The sequence below is a fragment of the Scatophagus argus genome, chromosome 5 (genome assembly GCF_020382885.2).
Source record: "Scatophagus argus isolate fScaArg1 chromosome 5, fScaArg1.pri, whole genome shotgun sequence".
Classification (NCBI taxonomy): Eukaryota; Metazoa; Chordata; class Actinopteri; family Scatophagidae; genus Scatophagus; species Scatophagus argus.
This window is the reverse complement of record NC_058497.1, coordinates 15,866,966-15,890,374: the sequence shown is the minus strand read 5'-3', so window position 1 is coordinate 15,890,374 and position 23,409 is coordinate 15,866,966. Positions and strand designations below refer to the sequence as shown.

The 23,409-nt window shown below is 40.6% G+C and overlaps 1 protein-coding gene across 1 annotated transcript; it reads left to right on the top strand.

The window, feature by feature from the left end:
• Nucleotides 1-23,155, top strand: ptgir (prostaglandin I2 receptor). The gene is made up of 3 exons (XM_046389181.1): nt 1-247; nt 418-1,483; nt 21,011-23,155. The coding sequence occupies exons 2-3, from the start codon at nt 638-640 to the stop codon at nt 21,296-21,298; spliced, it is 1,134 nt and encodes a 377-aa protein (XP_046245137.1). The 5' UTR covers nt 1-247; nt 418-637; the 3' UTR covers nt 21,299-23,155.
• The last annotated feature ends 254 nt before the right edge of the window (nt 23,156-23,409 follow it).

Genomic DNA, 23,409 nt, shown 5'->3' with positions numbered 1-23,409 from the left:
GGCGCACACACACAGAGAGGGAAATTAACAGAGAGAGAAAGTAAGCGGAGGAGACTCGGAGTCCATGCGCTCTGTCTGTCTGTGTGTCTGACTGTCCGGATCTGCCGACGCGCTACCGGCTGCTCTTATTGTCTTTATAATTTAGAAGTCTGAATCCACGTGAGAAGAAGCTGAAGAAGAAACTTTTTTTTTTTTTTTTTTGAACAGTTACTTAAGTAGTGTTGCTTTTCGGTCGAGCACGGGGAAGGTGAGTGATGATTTTTAGTCACTTTAACTATTTTGATAAAGGAGTTTCACAGCGTGAGACCACAGTAGTAACCGAAAAGACGTTAACATGCTGGAAAGACAACACTTAACGTGAGTGAATGACAGTTTTAGTCAGTACTGAGGTTTGCTCTTGTATCATTTGTTCCACAGAAACATTTCTTCACCGCCTGCAAGTAAGAGAGGCGCAGTGACTGAAAGAGAGAAGGGAAAGTCATGTTTTAAGTCATCGCAGCAGTATGGGTCATACCATACATCCCTGCCTTCTCTGTTGCCGAATGATGGTGTCAAGAGGTCAGGATTTCCCTCTGTTGTCTGGGAATTCCTTGTTACTTCCATACTGAGCTGGCATATTTATTTCAACAAGTTAAACATGAACAAAAACATGCTCTCAAACGGATCATGTACCAATGCCACCTGCAATGAAACTCTCACCGTGAATGGGCAAAGCAAGCCAGCAACGAGCATCATCATGTTTCTGGCCGGTGTGGTGGGGAACCTCCTGGCTCTCTTCATCCTCGGGGTGCACCAGAAGGAGCATCGCTCCAGGTCCTCGGTCTTCTGCATCCTGGTGACCGGCCTGGCCCTCACTGACCTGCTGGGCACCTGCCTCCTCAGCCCATCTGTGTTCATCTCCTACGCCCGCAACATGTCCCTGATAAGTCTGGGCGGCGAAAGACTGTGCAACCTCTTCGGCTTCGCTATGAGTTTCTTCGGCCTGGCACCCACGCTCATCCTGTGCGCTATGGCCGTGGAGCGTTGCCTGGCCATCAGCCACCCTTACTTTTACTCTGTACACATTCGCCGTAGGTTTGCCAAATTCGCTCTTTTCTTTATTTACCTGTTCTCTTTGGCCTTCTGCCTCCTGCCATACGCTGGCTACGGCAAATTCAGACAGTATTGCCCCGGGACGTGGTGCTTCATTGACATGGATGCAACAGGGGATGACCAGGCCAACTTGGTACGGGCCTTCTCCCTGTCCTACTCTTCCCTCATGGCACTGCTGATCTTGGCTGTGTTTGTGTGCAACGGCTCAGTGATTATGAGCCTGTGCCAGATGCACCGGAGCCAGATGCTGCGGCGCGGTTCGGTCGTCTCCACAGGCAAGAGGAGGAAGCTGAGCCTGGCCTGGTTCGGACGTGGGGAAGAGGAGATGGATCACCTGGTGCTACTGGCGCTCATCACTGTCATCTTTGTGGTCTGCTCCCTGCCGCTCACCGTGAGTTCACTTTTGATCTTACTTCAGTGTGTGTCCGTGTCTCAGCATTTTCTCCATGAGTCACTGTCTGATGAATTTAAACTGAAAAAAGGAGAAGATTTATGCAGAAGAGCTGACACCATCATGTGTCATTTACTCAGTTCCTGAAAACAAGCCTTCCCATTGGACTCACAAAAGTTTGCAATGAAAGGGGAACAGAAAAGGGGATTGTGATCATCATATTAGGTCTGCTGACTGAACGCATGTCTCCACACTGACAGTAGCCAGTCTCCGGCAGGCAGTAGGTTCATTTTAGGAGTAGAGTGTTTCCCACCCTCCTCTGCATCTGCAGTAATAAAGTTAATTCCTTCCCTTCTTTCTGTAATCATTATGTACATAGAACGCTCAGCTGGCATAGCGACCGTTGATGTTTTTGTTGCTGTGGTATGTGTTTGTGTGCCCTGTTGGAGTCTCCCCAACGGCTGCGATCTCTGTCTCTTTTGTTGGCTCCACTAATGAAAGGTGTGTCTCCGAGTGCAGCCTTCGCTACACAAGGCATGCTGTCACCCTGAGTGCATGTGTTATGTTTGTGTCGCGCGTTTGCCTACTTAGCTCCATATCTGTACTTGTTTGAGAAGAGTGTGCCAAACCTGACAACCCTGGAGGACTGGTCTGGCCCTGCCCTCCTCAGAGGGCAAAGCTCCTCTGGCAGGAGTCTGCACTGATCCACCCTCCAGTCTGTGCCCCTAAACATCAGCCAGAGGTCCTGAGGAAAGTCAAGCTCGGCGGTAAAAACCAGCTGGAGGATGTGATTAATGTGTTATATCATAAAGGATATAGTATGGTCGAGTAGTTTACAGGAAGCAGTCAAGAAGTGTTTGTTCATGCTACTCATTGTCTGCATCTGGATGGTTTGTGGTAACACTCAGCCTGAAGGTCTGACTAACCCGGGGTGAATGCAGAGGTATTTGCTTAGAGCTGTATTTGAGAGGGTGCTGGGGAATGAACAGTGATGACGGAATGCACGTTTCAGCACATCGCGAGTGAAAAATCCCACCGCTTCACCACATGCAAAGAGCGTATGAGTACTTACTGTACAGGACTGCATGTGTTTTGTCTTTCAGTAAAAGCAGAAACTTGCAGCTTCACCACACGGTCCAATGGAACAGTACATGGAAGTTTTTATTTAGTTTGGAAATTGCTATCTGCTCTTTCAAATTAGACTTTTTTTTAAAGAAAATTTGATTTTATTACTTTACAACTTTAATTTTAGATTCACTTCTCAATATTCATACATCATCTTGACCAAACAGTCTAGAGTTACAGTTCTGATTAGTAGTGCATCATTCTGAATGATTTAAGACCCTGTAAGTAATTAGCTCTTTATGCATCATCTCAGGGAAGATGTGTTTGAGTGCGTGTGTGTGTGTGTGTGTGTTTATGTGGGCTTGTTTGCTCGTGTGCAAGTACATCCTTGTGGTTGTAACTGAAAGAACTGAGACAGCACTGATGAAGTGTGTGAGATTTGCAGACTGATGAGGACTCATGATTAACACCATTTAATTTGCCTGAAGCACAACAGATGTTGGCGAGAAAGTCGGATTTATTTCACGGTAAGTGAAGATATTATAAAGTGCATATTTAGTTGGCTCTGTTCTATATCTACGGACAGACGCATTTCCACAAGTTTACTCCCTCGAAATCAGATGAAGTCATTATTCTTGCCCTCAACAATGTGCCAGTACAAACCATGTGTTCCAGCTCCAGCACGTGTTTCCGGTTAGCCTTAATTAACTTAAAACGTTTTCATGTAACTGAATATACCTTGGAGAATAAAGCTTTCAAGCTCTTGAGTATGAGCTCCATCTGCGGTTTGCTCACATCAGCAGGGACTGCACGCTGGGCTGGTGAGATGGAAAGTAGGTGCCAGAGCTTGTATTTGTTAAGCGGCTTTTGGATGAAAACAAATAAGGCAGCATTTCCTCTGAACGTCTCTGAGGTGTGAGTGTGTCCTCACTCCAGCAGTCATTTTTCAGAAGTTCACGCAGGTTGTGGTGGTGTGAAAGCGGTAAACGATGCTCAGATGTGTGGGAATTTCTCAGAAAGGTTGATTCGGGTTGGGGGAGGCAGTGGAGGTTTGTGTGCTGTGCAGACTTGACTTTTAAGAGCAATCCTGTGGTAATGTTTGTCCTGTTACCCAAATCACACCAGCTTCCCAGGCTTGTCACTCTGCAGCTCTGGCCTTGGATGTTATATGTGATATATAACATCCAAGGCCTGCTAATGTAAACCTGGAGGACATATTGAACCATTGTAGCAGAGAGCCTGAAAAGATAAGGTGTCATTAACCAAATGAACATGATCTGGTGAATGTTATCCCCGCAGCTGTTCTGTGAAAGAACGTTTGATTTGTTTGATGTAGTGTGAAACATGAGGTCCTTCATGGTTTGTTCTAGGAAGGACTATTGACACAGCGTTAGACACGTAGTGCCATATGGACAACATGATTACTGCTTGTCAAACATTTTGAAATACGGCCACAATGATCCACTGACTCAAAGCTGGTAGTCAAACACAGTTTGACACATTTTGTGAAGTTACATCACCAAACATACATTAAAGAGCACAGCTTGCACCCGTAGGAAATAATGCTGAAACGGGAAGTTGTGCAAAATAAACAAGATGTTTGCCAGTTGTTTAACACATGAACACAAAAGGCAAATACTTACTGGATAAAGCCTTTCAAATGTGAGACTCTTCTGTTTTTGTTTTTGCCCCCCCCCAATCATTAGTAACTAAATATGCAGGAAATGTCACCTAAGAGGTTGTGGGGGCACATTCTTCACAATTTCCAGACATTTTGTAGATTAAAACAGTGATCAGTTAAAAAAAATATATATATAAGATTAATGGACTCATCGGGATTAGGGCTGATCACCCTTAACTGCAGCCCCACCATAGCTTCCTGCTCTGTCACTTGTTGCTTACATGAGAACATTTGAGTGTTGAAGGACAGTGTTTCATGTTTTCCTCTGAAAGGGAAATCAGCACTGCTCCATAAGGCTTTTCTTCGCTTCTCTTTGTCCTGTCACCTTCACCTTATAAATGATCAAAGCTGTCTCCTTTGAGGTACAGGCTGATAGCGTGTTTGTGACCGTCATCAGTATACCCCTCCCTGCCGTTCCCATGGGGACCACAGAAGCTGCCTCTGGCCCATATGTTGCCGGTCAATACCTGAATCAATGAAGTGCTGCATTCATATCACAAGCTGGTTTTAGCTCTAAATTTTACTCTTTATGTTAATCAATTTCAAAACAGAATGATGTGAAGCCTTCAATAACCCCAGAGCAGGTTTTGTTTTAGGTGACTGTAGCAGCTTCTGTCTGCAGCTGCACTGTGAGGCATGTTTGAATCACTGAGTGTGAATTATCCAGCTGACTAATATTGACTTGTGTGAGCGAGGAGAGATGAGAGGGAGTGCAACAAAGATCCATAAATTAAATTGTACATCAGTGACTTGTCTGAAGTATTACTAGCAGCAAAAGAGTAGCTGTAATGAGATAATTTACAACAAATGTTCAGAAAACATGAGATCCTGTGATCACTAAATGGCCAAATAATGTTGGAAGAGTAAAATTGTACCTTTGTTGGCACAGTTCTGCCACTGACATGACTGTGTATTGCATCATCTTGTGCCCATGCATGTGTACGGGCATCCATTTGCCCTTCTGTTTTCTCTTGTGGCTATCAGATCGAAATACAAAGACAAAAAGTCTTGGGGCTTCACAAGAGCACAGTACATTCTGTGATTTGGAAACAAGAAAAATTAAAATGCCAACAACTCTGAGCAAACTGGACAAGAGGGATGATTACAAGGAAGAAGATAAACAACAGCTTTGACACATTTATCGTCATCGGGCATCGTGCCTCCAGGACTCAGCCCAGTCCCTCATAAATCTGGGATTTCTCTCAGACTGGGCTGAAGAAACCACTCTGAAACAAAAGCTCATGAAATTAGGCTCAAATGCTAAAAACTTAATTGTTCACCTGTTTGGGAACTCTGATCCTTGAGAAAGACTGAGGAACCAGTTAATGGAATTTGACTAAAACAGATAGATGCGACAGTTTAGTTCCTCGTCGAACTTTAACCTCACACGTACAACTGAAACAACATTAGAATACTTCCAGAACAGCCAGGAGCTATTAGGTGCCTCGACAGGCCCAGTCAAAGCCCAGGCCGAATGCCACTGAAAATATGCTGAATGACAGGATTATTCATGCAAAACACACACATCCAGCTAGATCTGGATTTGCTAAATGAGTGTGGAGGAAGCGGGTAAGTCCCCAGATGTAGCCAAATCTAAGCTGGCTCAAAGCTGAAATCCTTGTAATGCCTTCTGGTGATGGCGTCAGACGAGTCTTCTTTTGTAACAACACAAAATGTTGAAATAGTGGTTAAACTTCTTGAAAACCACATAATGCTTTTCAAAGACAGCAAAATAAAGCAGACAGGTCAGGAGCCAGCTTTGTCTTCCTGACTGTCATGTGCTGGTGTTGCTCCAGGTGCTGCTGGGAGATAAATGTCATTATGAGCTTCATCCAGGGTCCCATAATGAAAGGTGATGCTCTGCAATCAGCAGCTGGCTTTGTCAAATAAACAACGAGGATTCCCTTTATTAGTGGACAGACGCTTGATCCTCTGTTCAGCACACACACACATACACACAACATGTGCGCACTTGGACATAATAGTTCATGCACGTGTTTACTCCTATTATAGTAAGCTGCAGACTTACTATTCCTGTCCTTCATTACCTGTTTTATCTGGCTTTGTTGTATGTCGTCACATTACTCACCACACAGTTGTACAACAAATTACAGCAGTGAAGATCTTCAAGGTGATGAGTTGTAGATGTTGATGCTCTTCAACATATCACTGAAGAACCTGGCCTTAGGCTTTAGTCAGATGAAAATAAGAGGAGATTCTTAATGGCTGAGGCTTGGAATGAGGAAAACACGACAACGACAGATGTGGAGAGCAGACGTGAGGTACAGAACAGAAAAGCAGAGCTTAATTGTTGCATGATGTGTTTTTAGTTGTTGGAAAGAAAAGATATTCATGAGTCAGTCTGGTTGCGTGCTTATCTCAGCCCTGCAACACAGGTTGCATGTGTTTAGTTGCACAAATATATCAGAGTCCATACTCTGCTGTCTCATGACAAATGAACTAAATTGCCTTTATGAAGATTTTAACTTAAATCTGTATGAAACATTTAATTTAGCCACTTGGGGACAGCCAAAACGGGCTGTAATTTCTGAAATATCATCACATTTTAAGTTGATATGAAGAAACAGTTAATTTATATATGCTGATATAGCAATATAGAAATTTTTATATAAAAGTAATTGTTGTGTACTGCGGATTTTAGTGGGGTCCAAATGGTGTTGCTATGCTGTCTCTCAGTTCATTACTTTTAAATGTATTAAAAATATTTTTGTAAAGCCATATAAAAATTATTTTTTGCTTTATTAGTCACTCTCTTTTAGCTCTGTTTTTGGTCTCCACCATCTCCTGTGTGGAATTTCTGGCTCCTTAGTGGTTAAATGCTCTGCTATGTTCACCAGCAGGTCACTAATCTTGACTATTGTCTGTTTGGTGCTGAGCAGGTAGTGTACAACTAGTTTTTACTTTGCACTGACAGCTCGAGCTGGAAACAGCGCTGATGAGAATGGCCAGTGTGAGTTAAAAACACTGAAATTGCTGGCTGTAAACAGAAACAACTGAAAGACACTGAAATGTTCATCAAGCTGAGGTTCATAACACTCCAGGAATCGATCTCCAGGAGTGACCCCTCTTACACAATACTAGTCATGTAATTCATGGGCAATATATATATTGATTGTAAACACTTTAAACTGTAATCTCTCATATGTTTTGAACTTACCTCTTTGACCTCTCCATCATCTTATCGTCTTTGAATGATCCATAATGTGTCACAGCTTTATTACTCACATTGTGCGAATTTGAAATCAATACAATGTTGAATTGAACACTGACTCTGCAGCAGTGAACAATATCCTGTTTGGGTGTTCATGTATTGCACATTTTCATTCTCTGTCCCTTGAATGATCTCTGCGCTCGTCTAGGCAGACTTCTTGCCACATCTTTTCTCTGTAACTACATAATGAAAACATTACTTTGGTGGCCAATCTGGGGGATGTACAGGGAGAAAATACCCACATTCTGCTCAACACTCTATAACCCTTTAAACTAGTAGAGCTTAATTGATGAAAATAATTAATAGTGAAAGAGATGCATTATTGATAATGGTTGCAGTGTAATAGGCTGTGGATCTGTTGTGCGTTTATAAATCGTTCACATTTTCAGTAATGGAAGAAAAACATTTCGGTTCAGTTCATTGACAAGCACTTTAAAATACCCCTCCCCGCACAGAATGGGAAAAATGACAAAGCACTCAGAGCAATATCCCAGCAGTGATGACAAGAAGTGTGCAACAGATGATGTAAGGAAACATACTTTGTGCTGGTTTTTATTTGTGAAGTTTTGGGAGTGTGACAGACTCCTGCTTTAATCGTTATAATCACTCTATTGAAAAATATACGCAAATACCTATTTTTCAGCCGGCCATGACTGGATCATTACTGGAGTGTGGGCTGCCACTTCAATGGTTTCCATATTTCATGGGACTCAGTGTATTATGTTTATGGCAGAGTGTAGCAAGATGAGGTGAGTCAAAATTTGACTTGCAATTTGACTTCCCGTGCTGGGACAGAGTTACAGCTAATTAACACTGCATTGGTATGATAATTCTCCAAAATTGAAGTAGAAATATGTAAACACAAGGCTCAGGACTGCTTCATTGCTACCTTTAGCTTTAGCCAATGGCTTTGGACACGTGTCATTGATTACTCTTGTTTGTCATGCTTTACTGAGTATAAAAACAAAATGTTCTCTTCAGCTGCCTGAGCACAAGTGATGGGTGAGCGGGCTCGATGCCTGACTCTTCACACTGATTGGTATGAGAGAAAGAGAGGAAATTTCTGGCCATTTCAACAGTGAGACATTTTTGGAAGGTTTTTGTGGCTGACAAACATCTGTGTCAGGTTGGAGCAAGACATAATCAGGTTTTCTATGGGAGCATGAAACGTGCGCACATCCCTGTAGGGTCGCCTTCTCCATTAGTTTCAAGGCCCACATCTTATTACATTGACCAAATAATAAAATCTTATTGATCTTGGCAAATGGTATTAGGTGGGGGCTTGCATCTTCAGGAGACAGCCGTCAGCCCTCAATAAATGTGCCTTCTCCAATCAATAGCTGTCTGCAGATGCCTTCGTTTACTTACTCATGCTCTAACTGAATTGTTGTTTGGGAGTAGGTGAAGAGACAGTATTAATTTTAATGCTAAGTTTTTTGGGTCAGATCTAAATGTGGATTGTCTTTATTAAGAGAGAGACACTAACAGGATGAAGATTTCTCTTTTTTGCATTGTTCTCAGTCATTAGCATGGTGTGCATGTCCCTAAACTCCGTTAATCAGAGTTTGAGTATTCACACTTGTTGCCGAGTTGTCCAGTAAGTATCAGCAAATCTTTCTTACGCAGCCGTTTACAGTATGCACATTCACACATGCTCTCTGTGTTTGCTTCTTTGGTTCCTTGCCAAGTATGTGCACAGTTACTTGTCTGTCCATCAGCGCCTTCATTGTTCACACAGCGCTGCATGAAAAGTTGTCCACACCCAAGTGTAGAGTTTCTCAGCTCCAGGATTGGGAGCCTGTGTGGGGTCATTTGATATGCTGAGGCTGATATATTGACATTTGACATGTTACTAGTATATTTATTAAACATTTTTATGATAAAAACTGTTTAAGGAAGAATGGTTGATCTGCCCAGTATTTTCTTAAGCCATTTTTAGCTCCTTTCGTGCTGTTGAAAAGTGATTAATAAAGTAGTGCTGGGTGATAAAACAATCTTGATCACACAGCAGAAATAATCAATACATCTGCCTCACCCACCTTACACTGAGGGCGGGGCTGTGCTCACACACACACATGCACACACACAGCAGTCCACATCGCCTGTTAAAGGTACCATCCCAGTGACTAAGGCAGATGAAGAAATGCTTGCATTTAGCCTTGGTGTTGTTTTATATTCTAATTCCTTACATTTTAATTCCACTTTATTTTTTAACATTTGAAAGTCACTAACAGCCAAAATATCTGCAACTCTGCAGCCATTTGAGTCGTTACAGAAATGTTAATTAGGTCTAATTTGCCACCTGTATTTTGTTATTTTAACCAGACAGTTGGGTACAAATGAGACTCTGCTAACCTATTTGTTGGTCATTGCTTTTTGTTAATGTCATGAGGAGAGATAAAGGGTTTGATTTGTGATGAAATGATTGAGCAACCACAAGCTTAACAAACATGAATATTTTCTTGACTGTATTTTTCTGATAGATGCGGATCCAAATTGGAACTGTCTAACCAAATCCATCCCTGGTGTATCATTAAATCTTCCAAGACTTGCAGGTACACAGAGAACAATGAGATTATTGTTTTACGCTCCACCCTGCAAGCATTCTCAGGAGATATATGAACTAATAAAACTTGTCCGAGACACAGCAGTGAAATACAACACCCTCACATCAAACAACATGATATGGTGATCATCTGTTGTGCTGAGGGACGTGTGAAGAAGGGAAACAGGAAGCTAAAAAGGAAGCAATAAAAGCCTCATGTTACTAAACACCCAATAAGATGACATAAGATGGATGTATTTCAGTTAATCTCAAATCATTAGAAGAAATGATTTGATCACATCCAGAAAATGAATCTCCACTTAGAACAAAGTCAAAGAGTAAATGAAGCATGGATGTTATGACTTAATTCCCTTTCCTGTTCCATGAGGTTCATTCAGTTGGCATCAGACTGTGGTCATGATTCATCGTATTTTCCTTAAAAACCATGTCAGGGCTGAGACTGTGACACAATGTGAATGATTGTCTGTGATGATCCAGCAGGAATTACTCACATTTCTTTTTCCATAATTGATTATTCCTCCGTGTTAAAGTTTTGCGGTTAAATAAATTTATTTGGACAACAGATGCCATTAAAACGACTTTGTGAATCTTTCAAAATGTTTTTCTGCTGCATAAGAAACAAGTTCTGGCATCAAAGAGTGTCTGAAACAGAATACGCAGACACGGGGGACTAAACAAATTTTACCAGATAATTGCAACCAGACAGACAGTGGAGATTCTGTGGTTTGGGACTTTAGGATCCAGCGATGCTTTGCTGATGTTTACTAGTGAAAAGAACCTGGAAATATGTGATGGGAATGAGTTTCCCCCACTCTCTTCTGCTCCCAGAGTCCTAAAAATACTTTCAGTGACACTGTCAATGTCACAGAACAACGGCTTGGTATTTGGCTTTGTAAAAATAATAATGGCAAATGGTCAGTCCCCTGATCTGTTATTGGGTCCATTTATATTTATATTTATTATATATTTAACATCTGCAGCTAAGATGTGGAATTGGTTACTTGCTTAGGAAGAGCAGGCTGCATAGGAAAGTGTTTATTTAGGATGAACAGACCAATTGATCTTGATTAACAGATGCGTGCAGGTTGGGCTTTTTGACGTTTTTAATTCGAATAAAAAGATCAATACTTGTAAAGACAAACAGTGTTTGCCAAACTTGTCTATAGTTTGTGCACTCAGTGTTGAAAAAGACATTTCTTTGTTTTCTACTCCTCCTTTTTTTTCCCAATTTTCTGTTGTCCATTGTTACTGGGAACTGGTTTTAGATTCTCTCTTCCAGCTGTCACCCAAAAGGCAAATGAGTGTATTTCCAAACCAGTTTATTCATCAGAAAAAACTTCCGGTTTGTAGCTTTTCTTTGCTTTATTGGGCCATTCAGTACACAATATATTAAAGAATTTAGACAAAATGTAAGTATATAGCATTATAATGTTACAATTTATGTTTATTAATTTAGTTTTATACTGGTATATTAGTTTTATACTATATGTCAATGTATGTTAGTGTATGTTATAAACACAACAAACTACAGCTAGATTTTTACTAACAGCCCAAAGTCACAAATTCACTTCAGTCTACTTGAGGTGCAAAGCAGTTTGAGTGGTAAATATACACACTGATGAATTATATAATCCAGGCACCCATCCTTGTTATTATCTGCTGCTTGACAGATTGCCTTAGATGTCCTTTTAATGCTGATCTCCAGCTGACGCCGACCCAGCAGGCGGCTCAGCACACAGATTTATTGTCCCAGCAGCCCAGTAAAGAGAAAGCTCCCAGTTGGATGTTGACAGTGAGGCGTGTTGGATAGCAACTGTTCTGACAGAGAGATTATTTTAAAAAGCCAAAACAAAAACAAAAAAAGACAAAGCAAGCCAATTTTCCCAACATAACTGAAGGTCAAAATAAACACAGAAGCACAGCAGCATTTGTGCTTAACTTGTCAGCATTCACTTACATTCACTGCTGTAAGTATGAAATGGATTTGTTGAACACAGTCTGTATCACACAGACCTGCACAGCTCCAGAATGAAATTATTTTTGCTACTTGTAATATTTAAATCTACCTCATTCTGCAGCCGGTGGTGTTACTTAAAAGTTGGCATGAGTGCAGCACGTGCAGACGTGAGCCTGGTTTCATGACACAGTCTTCCTGTGCTTAACCAAAAAGAACATTGTGCTACTGCTGTTGTATAAATTCATTTTAGTGTAATGAGGCGTATTATGACATGTAGTTTCTTAATTCTCAAAAGAAAAAACACCTACGCATTGCGAGTTGAAATGACGGATTAATTTAGGTCGGCTCCGTTGTTAAAGTCAGTATGGGGAAATCAGAAAGCTGCAGGTTGGCATGGCTAGACTTGCATGCACGTCTAATACAGCCATTGTTGTGACCTGTTACAGTATGTACAGTGTCCTTTGTTAAAATGGCAAAAAAATTATCTGGCATATAAAAATACCACAGAAGAAGAGGAGTACGGCTGCGGCACTTCAAAATGCTGAACCACCACAGGCATTGAATCCAATGGTTTTATGTTCAGTGCGTTTCCAAGAGGTTAAAGTACATGAATTCCAACCTGAATTTGAAGGGCATAGTTTCCAACTGTGAGCAGTAGAACAAAACCAAATGCAGCTGCTGCCAGATACAAGCTGAAATATGTAACCGTCAGCACATTGAAGTGAAAAAAATGTTTCTTTAGTCAATAAGACAACATGAATCCAAGCATCCAATCTCACATTTTTCTTCTCGTGTCACTGTAATGTGCAAACAGATGTGTAGCTAAATCAAAATGCCCTCAACCAACAACACAGTGTCCTTAAACAATGTGTAATTTATCATTTGTGGATGACGTACGTCTTGCAGTTTAATAATCTGAATGTAATAATCTGAATTTGGTTGTGTTGTAAAGGTATCGAGCTCACATTCATTTTCCATTAAGAGGTTTACAAGTGTAGTTCGTAAGATATGGCCAGAATTTTGGCTTAAAGGATTCAAAATGAACTCACGCTATCTATTACATAACAAAAAATTACAAACAACAGTGTTGACATTGTGTCAAAGTAATCTGTGTACTGTGTTGCAGAAATATCCACTGAAGTTAGCATGCTAACCAGCTAGCCCCAGCCCGTCCTGTCTCGTAATACCACTTTGTACATTTAGAGGTGCTAGTAAATAAACTCTCAAAATGTAAAGAAGTAAATGGCTTAATTATCTTGTTGACTAGCGGGTTAGCACTGTCGCCTCATAGCAAGAGGGTCCCAGGTTCGAATCCCGGTCTGGGCCCTTTTATGTGGAGTTTGCATGTTCTCCCTGTGCCTGCGTGGGTTTTCTCCGGGTACTCCGGCTTCCTCCCACAATACCAAAAACATGCACATTAGGTTAATTGGCTACTCTAAATTGCCCCTAGGTGTGAGTGTGAGAGTGTGTGGTTGTCTGTCTTTGTGTGTTGGCCCTGCGATTGACTGGCGACCAGTCCAGGGTGTACCCCGCCTCTCGCCCGTAGTCAGCTGGGATAGGCTCCAGCTCCCCCGCGACCCTGACGGATAAGCGGTATAGAAAATGGATGGATGGATCTTGACTAATTGTAAACCACTCCACATTCAAATAAGACATAAACAAAATGTCACCAAAACCATCCCGCTTTGTCTTTCCACAGTTTGCTCGGGTTTGGTTGTAAGTATTCTGGCTCTGGCTCATGAACTTTTCACCCAAATAATGTTTTCGTAGATGTTATCACATTCCCCCAAACTCAGTAATTTTGCAACCCAGTGATGAATAAACCTACAAAAATAGAACTCATGTTTTAAAACAACAAAATTATTTCAAGTGGATGCTGTTCATCGCCAAAGAAAATAAACAGCACAATTTATAATATTCAGTTGTGCTCAAAAATTGGCAAATGAGATGATGAAGTGAGCACATGGCAGAGAATTAGGAAGGTGGCAGCGATCCAGGTGACAGGATGTGTGTTGCAACTGACATTAAGACATTAAGAAATCTTAATGAGTACCAGTGAAATTAAATGTAAGTCAACAGTAATCGCACAAATTCAAGCTATTAGGTTTGGGTTCGGTTGGGTTTAATTCCACTTTTTTTTTTCTTCTTTTCAGAACATGACAAATGGAAGTCTTTTGTCACTAAGACAGAAACAGTCAGGGGCATCAGCTGGCAGAAGTAGAGTGTGTGCACAGGGCTCTTATCACTGAGGTGATTGCCTGTTGGGTCTTTGTCTGTTGCAACAGCTACATGGTTTTGTGACACGGTTTTTATCACATATCACACATACCATTTTACTCAGTTTGTTAGCTTGGCAACAGTTGGTTCCACTTCCGCTTTGGTATTGGGTTGTGTGTTGTTCTGTGTATGTTTTTTTTTCTCTCTCTCTCAGCAGTTTCTTTTTTCATGTGCCAAGTCAACTGCAACTCCTATGGCTTCTCATCCCACACATGTTTACTTATCTGAGAGTTCTCTGTCTGCACGGCATTCTTCATTTTGCAATACTCACGAGGAAAAAATGGATGATAATTATAGATTTGAGACATAAAGGCTGCGTCTTATATGTAATATGCTATTTTTTTCACAAATTGAGGAAGAGAATGATGCAAGAAACTACATTTGTCATTTATCACAGGAGAAAGGAACTGTGCCTGTGGGCAATAGTATTTTGAAAAAGCCTGGCTCGCAATCTCCGTTCTAGTATTTTCTTTGCAGATAATTAACTGGACTGAGTGCTGACTGGAAGAGCTTTCTGACTAAAATCAATTTTTGTTCACAAATGCTGATGAAAGGTCTAATGGTAGCTCAGTACTGCCTCGGGCTCTTCTTAAAAAGGAAAGTCACTAATGGACATTCAGACAGGGTTATTCCCCTGAGGAGACTCTTAAGACAAACAGACTTCATTTGATCGCATTTTTTACCACTTGCTATCATTCGATTATTTTCTCAGTCTTGAAACACAACACATTTGCATGTATATGGTTTCTGTGATGCATCCTAACTCAACAGCTGAGTGCTGCTAAGCCTAGGTGGACAGGAAGATCAGGAAGCTCGAGATGTGGTTTCTGTGTTGACACTGTCGCTAAACAAAGCCTCAGGAGAAGTCACCATAATGAAAAAAATGATTCCATGCGCTAGATGCGTGTAAATACACTCGCCAGCACACACCCACTCATTCCACCTCTCAGTATCATTGTCTGAACCTCAGATGACACATGCCACCTCCATGCTACATTTCTAACTGCAGATTACGGAGAGGTAAAATTCCCCTTTAGAGTGCAACCACTCTACTAACCTTTACATTAACGTTTGCACAGTATGACTAACCTAGGGTATTATTGGGCCGTTCAGGAACTAAATCTGTGACAGAGGTCATTGTGGTAAGACAACTCGGTGACAAGCATGCAAATCTGATTCCTGCATGCTAGTTGAAGGAGCTTGGGGGAAGAAAATGTTTGACCTGTAAGTGTGGTTGTTGTGAGAAATGAAGGCAGTGGGTGGAAATCCAATCGAGTCCACTGTTCTTGTGAATCCTCAATCAGTTCACTTTATTGAGCTGCTCCTTGTCATAGTGTCATGCAGCAACAAAATACTATACAATCATGCCATATAGACAAAAGTATTATGACATACCTCTGTGTTATTGAATTCAGGTATGGTATGGGGCTGGTTTTCAGGGGTTGGGTTTGGCCCCTGACTTCCAATGAAGGGAAATTTTAATTGTTTCAGCAAACCGAGACATTTTGGACAATGCTATGCTTCCAGCTTTGTGGCAACAGTTTGGGGAAGGCCCTTTTCTATTCCAGCATGACTGTGCCCCAGTACACAAAGCAAAGTCCGTGGTCCTTGGTGAGGAAGAACTTGACAGGCCCACACAGAGTCCTGACCTCAACCCCATCCAACACCTTTGGGATGAACTGGAGCAGAGACTGTGAGCAAAGAAACACTCCAAAATGTTGTGGAAAGCCTTCCCAGAAGAGTGGAAGCTGTTATAGCTGCAAGGCTGTCCGTGTATTTAGAGTGAGATGTCATTAAAGTCCCTGTCAGTGTAATGGTCAGGTGTCCCAATACTTTTATCTATATATTTCAAGATGTGTGTAAATAATATTGAGTTGTGTAAAACTTTAACTCCACCTTCAGAGTTATATGAAATGAGCAATGGAAAAATGATTGCACTTAAAGGGCAGTGGAAATACTGAAAAACCTTGATAAGATGTGATGATAGTGATGACGATAAATTAGAAGGAAATGAAGAAGAAGAGGTGAAAGAGGCTGAAATATTAGTTAGTTTCACACACATTTGGTGTACTGTGCCAAACCGCTGCTTATTTTAAAGGAATAGTTCGACAGTAACAGAAAAATCTGTTTATTTGCTCCAATCTGTTTATTTCTGCGTTATTAATATCCTACCGATACCTACGATACTTCACCTGAGTGAAACAGTGTTATATTACTGTTTTCAACATCCACCATGAGGCTTTAAACCCAATAAATGTTTTAATCCCTTCTTTAAAGAAGACGCTCCTCTCTTTCTAGTGTCTTTTGTGAGAATTACCTGCAAATATTAACAAATTATCTTTTTACAAAAAAAACCTTTGTTTAGCCGTGCTTAGTGTCTGTCGGTCTTCCTTTAAAGCTGCATACACTACAGCTTGCATTTGTATTTGATGAATAATCCTGAATCAGTTAAAGTGGGTGGGTCATAGTGAGGTTACCAGGTTTAATACCATTGTGCCGGTGCAGAGGACAAAAATCAAACCCTGTACCCACTGACAGTATGTAGAAACCTGCACTATAGCCAATGACTCAGTGCAGGAACGCTGGGTGGAATGGATGGCTGCAGAATGAACATGAAACTTCCCATGAAATCACAACATTTATGGAAAACAGCTCATGACCCCAGCTCCACACTTAAAGCTGCTACAATTTGTATTTTTATACTTAGACATGAATTTATTATGATGTGAAAAGTGTCATTCGTGGCGACTAACCCACACTGACTTTCCTTTCTCCTCAGCTCACAGTTTTGGTTTTGTACCCTGAAGCTTTACTCATCTTTTTCTCTCACTGCTTTCATCACTACATGCAGCTCTGATAGCTCTGCAGCGACTGTACCGTCCAGGCACCGCACAGCCAGCAAAGTTAAACAAAGTTAGCGACCAGCTTGTGAGCATAATGGAAAATTTAGCTGCTAAAGAGCCAGATATTTCCCTCAGGAGTTGGTGGAGACCAAAGCAGAGCTAAAAAGAGAGGAAATATAGTCCAAAAATTGGACTTACATTAATCAGAAAAACAACTCCAAAGAAATCCTTTATGTTATCCAGGCTGTGTCAATAAGCAACTGTTTGCTAACAAATGAACAACAAAACATGTTTGATATCAACCTTCTTATGTTTCTCTCAGAGGGATGGCAGTTAAGGATATTTTCCGAAATGGTGAACAACTCCTGTCAAGGCTCGTGCAGCCCTGCAACATTTCTCTCTCTCTGACTTTCAGCTCGCTGCTGTGAAGCTTGTAATCTTTGAACTGCCTCCTCTCATCCCAGCGTAATGATCCCACTGTGAAAGAGGATCAGGAGGAAGGAAAAGATGGAAAGAGTCCTCCAGGACCAACAAGATGGAAAATAATGTCTTGTAGAGTGTAGACATCCATTATGTGGTCTGTTTCCTGAGAGACACGGTAGTCATCAGCCCCAAATAGCATCTTATTCGTTTCTGCCAGGATGTACCCATTTACACCAGCTGGGTCCAGGTACATAAAGAGTCTCTGTCATCGGTATATCTAGAAGAAGTGCAAAGTAAAACGTTTTAGACCTTTTTAAACGTTTTAAACAGGTGGTTGATTAATCAATTAGCCGATCAACAGAAAAGTAACTGTACACGAGTGAACAGATTAACTTTTGCAGGATGTGTATCTCTATAAACGTCATCACGCTATGTTCTTTCAAAGTTTTGCACATCTGCTCGATTCTCTGTTCTTCCAAATAATCATCCTAATCCTCGCCTGCTGTATACTGTCTCTGGCCTGCTCTTCATCCACAGACTGATACATTAATATGCTCCTGTTTGAGAAGAGCCTGATGTCCCATCGGTTTCGGCCCCACAGCCTGCGGTGCTTGGAGAAGACAGCTTGTGATTAGTGTCCCTCTGTGCTTGGCTAGAGGTCTGCTGAAAGGACCATAAGAGGCAGGGTGGCATGCAGAAACAGAAGCGAGGCCGAGTGTGGTAATGTGGAGAGAGACAACGAGGTCGAGGATGATGGCAGAGCGAATGAGGATGCATGTCTGTTTGAAAAGTTTCTGGCAACACTGCATGATGAATAAGGTGTACAATAACTAACCGTTGAGACATTTGTCAGCATGCTTGTTAGTTGTGTTTAATTCCAGCAGGTCTAAGTTTCGTTTTTACTTCAAGTATTAATTTAGATAACAAATTGTTGCAAGCAATTTATCGTGTGCCAAAACAGCTAATAGTGTTATGATTGTTGTTGTAAAAGGTTAAGATCAAAAAAGGACATCTTTCAATATTGTTTCTGAGGGTTTTAAAACATCTATTTGATCCTGAACTGTTCTGCTATCCACTTAGAGTAGTGATAATGACATTTTAATTTAGTGATTTAATATGATATTTAATGTGAAAAATTACACAATATTTGATAATAGACAAGATTTTAAATTGTCTTTCACGTCAACAAAATGTTGCACCAATAAGGCTTAACTGTGTTAGGAAAATCTCATATTTCCTGCTCATTCTGTACTGTATTAATGCTATTACTATATATACTGTGTACTCTGATAACTCCCACACACATAAGATAATATAAATTAAGCAAAGTAATACATACATTTACAGAATTTAAGCAGATAAGTTTAATATATTGTTTGTCCCAGAGAAAACTGTCATTCTTGGGAGTGATGTTACAGCTTGTGGTGCTGCAACATCCCGACTTCCTGTTTACATAGATGGCTACTTTTCCACAGTGCCACAGATGTCCCCTCGCGACAGATGAATAAAATCTGTTAATAATAATTAAATAAACCTAAGGTAGTTACATTCTGATCTAGTTAATCATTCGTTTCAATCTTGCAGATTTTCATCATGATACTTGAATCAGGTTCAGTGCCAGTCATTGCACAGATGAGTACAGAAGCTGATGGAGATAAATTTCACTGTCTCTCCGACACAGAAGTTGCATCTGGTCAGATTGTGAAATGTTAAGTGGGTTTAGTTTTGCAGTTTTAAAAAGGAAACACATGAACGGAAAGGAGTTGAAAGGAAACTGAGGCCATGTGGACATGTCAGCTCTGACTCTCTCTCTCTGTGTGTGTGTGTGTGTTACTATTATAATCCCTCAGTACTTTATGTCAAAAGTCTTTGAAATCAGTCAGAATCCAGCAGTAGATTTCTTGATTTCTTGTGCAATTGAAGAAATTTCACACAACCTCAAATAACATGATTACTTCCTCAAAAGTTGAGAACATCTGGGCGTTGTTTTGTTCCACTTTGTGCTGTAACCGCTTATGATACATCTAAGATGATGACTCTGTTCCAGGATTTTGGAGTTGTAATGCCCCTGAGCTCAACATCTTTGAAGCATCACAAGATAATTGCTGTTTTTTGGGGTTTGCATACAGTCATCCGCTTGCTCTCCCTCCCTCCCGCCGTCTGTCTTTCTCGTGGGTGTATCTGAAACATCAACATGTGAGTGACAACATCTTTCTGAGTTCTGCTCGTTAACGAGAGGACATAGTCATCCCATCACGTCTGGTCCCTCAGGTCGTCTGGTTGGCCTGGCTCTGGACTTTCTCCCTCTGGCCCCCCTCACTTTGTCTTTACCTTATTAGTTTTCAATCCAGGCCATAGCAACAGGGAAACATTTACACCAATTCACTAAAGCACTCAATCAGCACAGGTCATTAATTAGTCCACTGTTTGTTGGATATTTCATAGAGGAAATGGAGAATTGTTGATAGAGGAGAGGAGCGAGGTGACGAAGAGCCTTCCTGGGCCAGCTGCTGCTGCTTGTCTCTCTCTCTCTCTGTCCTTCTGCTCAGGATGAATAAGCAGCCAACTGCTGCTGTCTGCCAGCCCGTCATACCTTAAAGGTCAATGTAGGAAAATGTTGCGGTCTTGTCGTGTAGCATTGTGATTGTCTGCATCTGTATTCAGAACGCTGAACCTCTGACAGTCAAAGAAGCACTCAAACACAGAGTGTGTTTTGTTGGTGCAAGGAGAGGGATGTTGATATTTGTTAAAACATGTTGTAGCAAGTTGAAGCACGGTCTCAACTGACACTGACACTAAACAACGTGTCTTCTCATCTGGTTTGAACACCAAAGTGCCGACAGTTGCTTTATGTTCTGCTGGCTGCTCTGAGGCTTGAATCTGGTTTGATGAGGCTCCAACCGACAGACAAAATGTTTAATCTTGTGGGACGTTGGGATATCAAAACTCTGCTATGCGCACAATGTTTATTTACTATACAGTTACAGTTATATTACAGTTATTTCATTAGTCGGTTAATAATTTTGTCTTTTGGAGTATTCATGATAAAGAAAAAATACTATCTGATTATCAATATTATATTATCAATATCTTGAGTACTTAAACTTACCCAAAACACCAAAGAAAACCTTGCACTAAGTGTGAGGACATTAAGACATAGTAGTCATCTCTCTGAGCAGTTCTGTACTGCAATATTCACATATATATATATATATATATATATATATATACTAATTTAATGACACTTTTTCTAAAACGAATCCTAACCCAACGTCACATCTGTGGTAATCATTGATAACTGTGATCATTATTGTAACCAAATTTAATTAACTGCCATTTATATTTAATTACAGTCAAATGCATTAAAAAATAGACTGCTGAAATGTAAGGCTGTGAAGGCTGCACCACAGGAAACGAGTTGTGTTTTCTCACCTATGAAAAGTAAAGGAGACTGTGTCTAACCTCAACCCTCTTTATCTTTAGATCGCAGGTTTCATCAACTCCATCCATCCATTTTGTGGTGACGCAGAGAACCTGACAGCCTTCCGCTTCTACGCCATCAACCCCATCGTGGATCCCTGGGTCTTCATCATCTGCCGCAAGTCTGTGTTTCGCCACCTTTACTCTCTGCTGAGCTGCCGCTTCAGCAAAGGAGCCGTGAAGACGACGGCGCATTGCGCTCTCTCTTTGCCCCTTGACGCTCACATACAGCACAACCCTCCAGATGTGACAGCTCAACAGACCATCATGTACCCCAGTTTACCTCTGTGATCCAACAGAATCTGTGCAGGCTCACCGGAGACTGGGAGGACGATGGAGAAAAATTAACATTTGCATACAGGATTCCTCCGCTCAGCGCTTTAAGGCACAAAGACCTTGACAAAGAAGTGTCTGTCACGATGAAAATCTTTCATATGACTGTCACAGTTTCCTTATGAACTAATTTTGGGGAAAAAAATTATTGCACTAAGTCTTAAGCTGTTTAAAAGTGGTGCCATAAAGCAAACAGCGCTGTACTTTAGCACTATGGACTGCTTTAACCATATTGTGGCTATGAATAATATCCTGTAAGATCAGAATAGATGCACTCTGGTGAAGCTACAGCAGGAAACAATATACCTGAATGTATGCTGTGTTTTCTCTTAGCCTTTTCTTCAAGACACTGCCAGATTAATGAGTTGTCCACGTCTCCGGTATCTATGACATGAGATGCAGCTCATACTCAACATGAAGACCATTATTTTAGTTTTAATTTATTAATTTCATTTCCCTGTTAATGTACCATCTGACCAGAGTTGAAAGGACGATGGAAAACAAACGCTTATTTTATTTGAAGAGAAGTCACTTGAATGTCACTTGTCACTTGAATGAAGTAACAGATGTACTAGAGGTGGGTTTTCCAGACAAGATGCAGGGAAAATCTGAACATAAACCATTAGCAGAACACTCAGTCATGTCTCCACATGACTAAAAGCCTGCAGCCATGCTAGCTGTGGCCTTAAGGCCCTGGCACTTTGAGCTAAACGCTGATGTCAGCATGCTAACATACTCACCATCTTGTTTAGCATGTCTCTGTGATGATTTGCCAACTAACACCAAGCTTAGACTCGATTCATGTCAGAATTTGGACATTGTGATGGTGATGAATAAAAAAAGTTACCAAATGTACTACCATTCATCCTCTTAGCGCTGGAGAACCATCTCATATTTGTTAAGATAGAACGACGGCACTAGCGTAGGTAAAAATGTGGTTTTCTAAAACACAAGTCTTGAGTTTGGATTACTTATATACTTAGTTGCAATCGAGTGCAAGTCTGCTTTCAGCTGTCATGCATTTGCATTGTACCTGTGCAAATTAATGCTGGCGCTGAGAGGCATAATTATGAACATTTAATATATGTACCAGAACAATACAATTGCATCTTTTTGGTTGTTGTGTTCTGTTGGTCAAACCTCAACAAATGAAAAGTAAAAGTATGAAATTCACTTTAGTTTAGTCTAAAGTTAAGGGATTAATCTGAAGTTAAACTTGGATTTTTGGAAATTTAATTCTTCTTACCAAGAAACCAGACCCAAGATTAATCCAAGACTAGACTAAAGGTTTTATAGACCACTTTAGTCTCAAACTAGGCTTAATTCCTGCTCTTGTCCAGATGATAATCTCATCGTGTTGCATGACTTTTGATTTGATTCAAGCCCTTGTTCTTATATGATGATTATCTGTGAATGTTCTTTCAAGAGTCTCTTTGCATTTGAAAAACTCTGCTGCTGCAAAATTCACTGTGAGACTATGAGAAAGTCTTTTGTTGTTGTGACTTCAGGTTGTAAGTGCATTTAAATATAGTGTAATTATGCCTTATACACTGTGCTATAATGTATATCTTTACAGTTGTGTTGGTTTGGTTTATATATATATATATATATGTATATGTATTTTTGGTTGTGTTGCACATTCACTTTTTGCTTCATAGTCTTCAGTCACATATGACCACAGGTAAACCACTTGCACATTTGATCTTTGAGGGTTTAAGTATTCCATTAAATTGAATGAAAAAATACATTTTCAGAAAATGGTATTCAATATATGGTACACATTTTGTTCATGTGAAATAAAGTGTTAACAAAAGACAAAAAACAAAATTGTATGCGTATGACCCCAGAGAGAAACTTGGAGATATTTTGTAGAATTTTTCAAACTGATTTGTGATGTTGAACAGTCGTACGCATTACAAAAACAGACCACTCTTTATCTCAGCTCATGTATCGTCCTTGACTGTCATCAGACCTGCAGTATATGCAATGGAAGCAGTGGTAAGATAAACAGAAGATGATTTTGTTTAAGTTTAGGTAATTGTTTGCTTTTGTCTCTTTATAACTATGAC

Bases quoted from the DNA above. Each gene is read 5' to 3' on its own strand.
- ptgir (XM_046389181.1), top strand. From the start codon at position 638: ATGAACAAAAACATGCTCTCAAACGGATCATGTACCAATGCCACCTGC. The intron at 1,484-21,010 runs GTGAGTTCACTT...CTTTATCTTTAG, and splicing joins TCTGCTCCCTGCCGCTCACC to ATCGCAGGTTTCATCAACTC.